The following is a 6,890-nucleotide window of genomic DNA, read 5'->3' on the forward strand; positions in this document are numbered from 1 at the left end:
CTGGCATACTGTACTACTGCTGAGTACTGATCAGCTGTCATACTGTACTACTGCTGAGTACTGATCAGCTGTCATACTGTACTACTGCTGAGTACCCCATATTTTGCCACGTTTTTTTTGCACCACACTTTGTATCTTCACACTTTTTCTGCTGATCTTCCATTCTCATCCCTGCCCTACATGCTGGTCCTGTAGGGCAGAACATCTCACATTCCCCCTCCAGGGAGAGAGGAGAAGGATCAGATGACATCAACAGTGGTTAGCGTTTAAGCACTTAGAGATGCAGAAAAAAAAGGCAATGCTACAAACTCAACAGTCTGAAATAAAATGCATTTCTCTCCGATTCAGCTCCCTCTTATCCTCCTGAGGAGGTAATGGCAACTCAGTGAGGCCAGCCAACCAGCGGTCCTGGGGTCAAATAGTATTTGATACATTTTAAATACTTTACATACTTTACTGGTGCTTGATTAGGCTTGTCTGGGTTAATGGACCAATAGAAATGTCTCAAAAGTATAAACCCCGCCCAAATGYKACTKCAGGCAGGCTAAAGAAAACSTTTTTAAAAATTTYGAAAAGATTTCAAATAGTATTTGAACCCAGGTCTGCCAGCCAGCTCAGCTCTCTTCCCTCCCACTCTGGCTCTGCTGATGGCCTCAGCACTTCAGTCTATCACTGCTGAAATAAATCCTACTTCACCGCAGCACTGGGACTACACTTCAGAGCAGGTTAGAGCAGGCTGGGACTGAGAGGGAGAAGAGGAGAGGGGGAGAGGAGAGAGGAGAGGGCATAAAAAGATAGGGAGAGATGAGGGAGGGGGAGGAGGAGTAGAGGGGTGGGAAAAGGAGGGAAACAGAAGAGAGGATTAGAGAAGAGGGAAAGGAAAGAGAGAAGAACAGTAGATGAGAGGAAAGCAGATTTGTGGAGGATCTGTAGGAGGAATGGGTCAAGATACTCCAATATGTCCCAGGGCCAACCAGCTCCACATGGGAGAGTGGTACTCCACAGTCAGCTGATCCTCCTGTGTCCTGCCACTCCACAGTCAGCTGATCCTCCTGTATCCTGCCACTCCACAGTCAGCTGATCCTCCTGTATCCTGCCACTCTACAGTCAGCTGATCCTCCTGTATCCTCTGACACTTCTACAGTCAGTGATCCTCGGTATCCTGCCACTCCACAGTCAGCTGATCCCTGCTCCTGCCACTCTACAGTCAGCTGATCTTCCTGTTCCTGCCACTCACAGTCACGCTGATCTCCCTGTATCCTGCCACTCCACAGTCAGCTGATCCTCCTGTATCCTGCCACTCTACAGTCAGCTGATCCTCCTGTATCCTGCCACTCCACAGTCAGCTGATCCTCCTGTATCCTGCCACTCCACAGTCAGCTGATCCTCCTGTATCCTGCCCACTACAGTCAGCTGATCCTCCTGTATCCTGCCACTCCACAGTCAGCTGATCCTCCTGTATCCTGCCACTCTACAGTCAGCTGATCCTCTCTGTATCCTGCACTCACAGTCAGCTGATCCTCCTGTTCCTGCCACTCCACAGTCAGCTGATCCTCCTGTATCCTGCTCTACAGTCAGCTGATCCTCCTGTATCCTGCCACTACTACAGTCAGCTGATCTCCTGTATCCTGCCACTCACACAGTCAGCTGATCTCCTGTATCCTGCCACTCTACAGTCAGCTGATCCTCCTGTATCCTGCCACTCCACAGTCAGCTGATCCTCCTGTATCCTGCCACTCACAGTCAGCTGATCCTCCTTGTATCCTGCCACTCTACAGTCAGCTGACCTCCTGTATCCTGCCACTCTACAGTCAGCTGATCCTCCTGTATCCTGCCACCCACATCAGCTATCCTCCTGTATCCTGCCATCTACAGTCAGCTGATCCTCCTGTATCCTGCCACTCTACAGTCAGCTGACCTCTGTATCCTGCACTCTACAGTCAGCTGATCCTCCTGTCCTGCCACTCTACAGTCAGCTGATCCTCCTGTATCCTGCCACTCCACAGTCAGCTGATCCTCCTGTATCCTGCCACTCTACAGTCAGCTAATCCTCCTGTGTCCTGCCACTGGCAGCCTAGTCCAGTATCCGCTAGGCCTTATACCTGCTGTCATCTACTCTGCTCTACACTTCAGCAATTCTCCTATTCCTCCTCTTCCCTCCTCTCCTCTTTACAGTGTTCAACCACTCCTCTCACTCAAGGATTCTAGTCTATAAACCGTTGAGACCAATGGAACAGCTGATGTTCCTAATGGCATATTATCTTCACTTCACTACACGTACTGTATAGTAGCTGCATGGCAGCATACAAAAGCCAAAAGTTTGTTGTTACTAAAATACTGCAGTATATTAAAGGGGATAGAGGGCAAACCACCAAAATACAGTGTATATAAGATGGTCCAACCCTATCTCTTCTTACTGTAGGTTACTGTATTTATATAGTAGTCCAACACCTATCTCTGTCTAACTGTAGGTTACTGTATTATATAGTAGGTGCGCAACCCTACACTGTTACTGTATAATTAGCAGTCCAACCCTATCCTTCTTACTGTATTATATAGCAGTCCCAACCCTATCACTGCTTCTGATTATACTAGTAGTCAACCCTATCACTGCTTACTGTATTATAAATTAGTCAAACCCTATCACTGCTTACTGTATTATATAGCAGTCCAACCCTATCACTTCTTACTGTATTATAATAGCAGTCCAACCCTATCACTGCTTACTGTATTATATAGTAGTCCAACCCTATCACTTCTTACTGTATTTATATAGGTCCAACCCTATCACTTCTTACTGTAATTATTAGTAGCCATACAACCCTATCACTTCTTACTGTATTATTAACTAGTCCAACCTATCTCTTCTTACTGTATTATAAAGTAGTTCAACCCTATCACTTCTTACTATGGTTACTGTTATATAGTAGTCCAACCTATCCTTTACTGTAGTTATGTAATAGTCCAACCCTATCACTTCTTACTGTATTATATAGTAGTCCAACCTATCTCTTCTTACTGTATTATAAAGTAGTCCAACCCTATCACTTCTTACTATAGGTTACTGTATTATATAGTAGTCCAACCCTATCTCTTCTTACTGTAGGTTACTGTATTATAAAGTAGTCAAACCCTACCTTTTTTACTGTATATAAACTAGTCCAACCCTATCTCTCTTACTGTATTATAAACTAGTCCAACCCTATCTCTTCTTACTGTTATAAACTAGTCCAACCCTATCTTTTCTTACTGTATTATAAACTAGTCCAACCCTATCCTTCTTACTGTATTCATAACTAGTCCATCCTATCCCTTCTTACTGTATTATAAACTAGTCCAACCTATCTCTTCTTACTGTATTATAAACTAGTCCACCCCTATCTCTTCTTACTGTATTATAAACTAGTCCCAAACCTATCCCTTCTTATCTGTATTATAAACTAGTCCAACCTATCTCTTCTTACTGTATTATAAACTAGTCCAACCCTATCCCTTCTTACTGTATTATAAACTAGTCCAACCCTATCCCTTCTTACTGTATTATAAACTAGTCCAACCCTATCCCTTCTTACTGTATTATAAACTAGTCCAACCCTATCTCTTCTTACTGTAATTATAACTAGTCCAACCCTATCTCTTTTACTGTATTATAAACTAGTCCAACCCTATCCCTTCTTACTGTATTATAAACTAGTCAACCCTATCTCTTCTTACTGTATTTAACCTAGTCACCCTATCTTTTACTGTATTATAACTAGTCCAACCTATCTTCTTCTTACTGTATTATAAACTAGTCCAACCCTATCCTTCTTACTGTATTATAAACTAGTCCAACCCTAATCTCTTCTTACTGTATTATAAACTAGTCCAACCCTATCTCTTCTTACTGTATTATAAAGTAGTTCAACCCTATCACTTCTTACTGGTATTATATAGTAAGTCAACCTATCCCTTCTTACTGTATTATATAAGTTTTAAGAAAGTTTCCCCCACCCTAAAAAAATCCCCCCCCTTCCCTTAGACCCCACTGGTAAATTATATACGGTCAAAGTCCGACCCCCCTACCCCCCCCCTTCTTACTGTAGGTGGACTGTATTTCTGTTCCGATGCATCTTTCAACCTCATGTACAGTAGTGACTCGTGGATAACAATTGTTATCTGTCTGAGACCTCTGTAATGATGTAGCTCTATTTCTATTCTGGTGTAGTTCTCAAACAAACTCAAAGCAAAGAATCTCAATTGCATACTCTTCAGGTCCTGTCTCCTCGCCTCCCTCTCAAGACCGAGGGGTACCTCCCCCTCTGACCTTCTTCTCCAATGGGTTTTTGAGAAGGAGGTGAGGAGAGAGGACGCGAGGAGTACGCCATTGAGATTCTCCCATAMGTACTGCCCCTAGATAACACTTTGGGGACCATAACTACACCACCTGGCCTGTGGAGTAGTGGTCTATGAGTGGTGCTGCAGATATACAGTATCCGGGTTTCATTCTAGTGTCTTTTTTACCAGACTGTGTGTCGTAATGGTTTGATGCAACATAAAGCTGTGGCTGGTGTATGAGTGGTGTAGAAGTGGTGGTGTTCGRTACTCGGTGATTAAGTCGGCCGGTGTAGATGGTAAACTGGGTGGTTTATGGGTAGTGTACAGTGGCAGTCAGTGCTTTATGATGAGGGAGGACAATTATTTTTTAATGAGCATGGCCTTATTTCTATTACAGCATATTGGATGACTGTCATTTATATTCCATTCATCCAGCTCAATATAACATCAATAGGTTTAGGCTACTACATGATACTGTAATTTTCCCTAAACCCATCATGAGGTTGCTACAACCTAGCCTATGAATAAAGGTTTATAATGTAGGTGCACACAGGTCGAGAGAAAAATGAAGAGTAATCAAGGTGACAGACAGTGACACATTCAATACCGCCTTGAACACACTTGTCTGCATCTAGCTGATGTAGGGCGTAATCATTACTCCAACAGTTGCAAARGAGAGTTTCTATTGGYCAAATGCAGGTATGTTTATCCCCATTTCGTTACGTTTACTTCCTTTTAAGAAATGAATACACCCCTGATCACACACACAAACACTATTCACTTTCATAGCAGCCACATACAAACAGATAATTTTACTTTATGGATTATTCCTTCTCTCATCTACGCGCTCTCCTCCTCTCACCTTTTCCCTTCGCTTGTGAACTTCAACACATCAGCTGTCTCTGACCAGTCGAAAAAATCTTTCCAAGCCAAACCTTCATATCATAACCGCTAACCGCTACACACCAAGCCTACATCGTTGTCACCATATTAGAGTCATYGTCAACATAGCTACTAGAATTAACGCATTAATAAACCTGCTACAGTCATGCAGTACAGTGTACAGTCAGCAAGCAGTTTAGCAGTTACACCAGCAGGCCCTGGTGGCAATACATTAATAAAACCAAAAGCTTACTTTGACTAGGAAGAGTTCTAGTGTTGGATAGCCATAGCCAGTTAGCTAACATAGCATCCTTCTCTGTTTTAGCCGGGTGTTTGAGTAGGCTAAACTAGCTAGCTACATTCACAAGCGAAGTGAAAGTGAAAAAAATACAATGAATTATACCTCTCTCGCTCTCTCTTGCTTCTCCTTCATTTTTAAATGAATTTGTTAAAAACTGCACAACTATTGTCTTTCTCTCTCTTTGAGTCAACTACTCACCACATTTTATACACTGCAGTACTAACTAGCTATAGCTTATACTTTCAGTAATATATTTATTCTCTTTGATTGTGTGGACAACATGTCAGTTCATGCTGCAAGAGATCTGATAGGTTGGAGGACGTCCTCTTGAAGTTGTCATAATTACTGTGTAAGTCTATGGAAGGGGGTGAGAACCATGAGCCTCTCAGGTTTTGTATTGAAGTCATTGTACTCAGAGGAGGATGGAAGCTAGCTGTCCTCCGGCTACACCACGGTGCTACTCTATAAAGTGCMGTTGAGGCTACTGTAGACCTTCATTGCAAAACAGTGTGTTTTAATAAATGATTTGGTGATGTGAATATATTTAGTATAGTTTTATCTAAAAAAGGATAACTTTTTTAATGTTTCACTATTTTTATTGCATGGGTAGTATACTGGGCAGATGGTGTTACGGCTGGTGTATTGTCATGGTACTTACTGATGAAGTTGGTCTGGCCGGTGTAGATGGTGTACTGCAGTTCGTAGGAGGTGACGCTGAACTCGTCCTCAGACGTCCAGTGAACTGTGATGGTGTCGTGGGAGGCGGTACACAGCTCATCACGTATGGAGGGAGGACTGGGAGCTACYGTGTCAAACAAGGGAAATGTTGGTGTTCTGTGGTTTTATGAAACGGTTTGCCCTTCCCTTTCCCTCTGTCTTTTTGTAAAGTATATTAAGGAACATGAGTTTGTGAAATGACACGTTAAAATAAATGTTGATTTGATTTGTTTATCCAACATTAACAGAAATGTTGATCAATTTGCATGGTCCCTCCTGTCTAAAGGAAGCCTACTAAAGTAAAGTTCTGACCAACTGTTTTATTTATGTACGTCTCTGGTGGTTGTTTATGTTTCAATACAACGACTCCAGAGGCTTGCAGGGTGGACATCTGTCACCAGACAGGTTCATTATTTACCAAAAGCGGTGATGTGTTTTAGTTGTTAGTGAGTGGGTGCCCCAGGCACCTCTCTCTATCTCCCCCCTCACACCTGTCAGGTAGTCCAGTCCCTCTAGGATCTTCTTCTCTCGGGAGAAGTCCAGGGCAAAGTTATCAAAGGCTTCGTTCAGGTTCACATCTGGAATCAGCACCTGGGATGAGGCCGTGGCCATGGCAACCCTGAGAGGAAGAGAAAGAGAGACAGAGAGAGGCAGAGAGACGGAGACAGAAATA

General features: G+C 43.1%; 1 protein-coding gene across 1 annotated transcript in view; it reads right to left on the reverse strand.

Moving 5' to 3' along the window:
* Positions 1-5,788: 5,788 nt before the first annotated feature.
* LOC112078216 (probable E3 ubiquitin-protein ligase MID2) overlaps positions 5,789-6,890 on the reverse strand; it is an 8,493-nt gene continuing 7,391 nt past the window's right edge. The window contains exons 3-5 of the mRNA XM_024144516.2: positions 6,709-6,836; positions 6,159-6,302; positions 5,789-5,793 (exon numbers count right to left, since the gene is read on the reverse strand). Coding sequence (XP_024000284.2) covers positions 5,789-5,793; positions 6,159-6,302; positions 6,709-6,836 — 277 coding nt within the window. The remainder of the gene's footprint in view (positions 5,794-6,158; positions 6,303-6,708; positions 6,837-6,890) is intronic.

This window comes from Salvelinus sp. IW2-2015, unplaced genomic scaffold, assembly GCF_002910315.2.
Source record: "Salvelinus sp. IW2-2015 unplaced genomic scaffold, ASM291031v2 Un_scaffold5399, whole genome shotgun sequence".
Lineage (NCBI taxonomy): Eukaryota > Metazoa > Chordata > Actinopteri > Salmoniformes > Salmonidae > Salvelinus > Salvelinus sp. IW2-2015.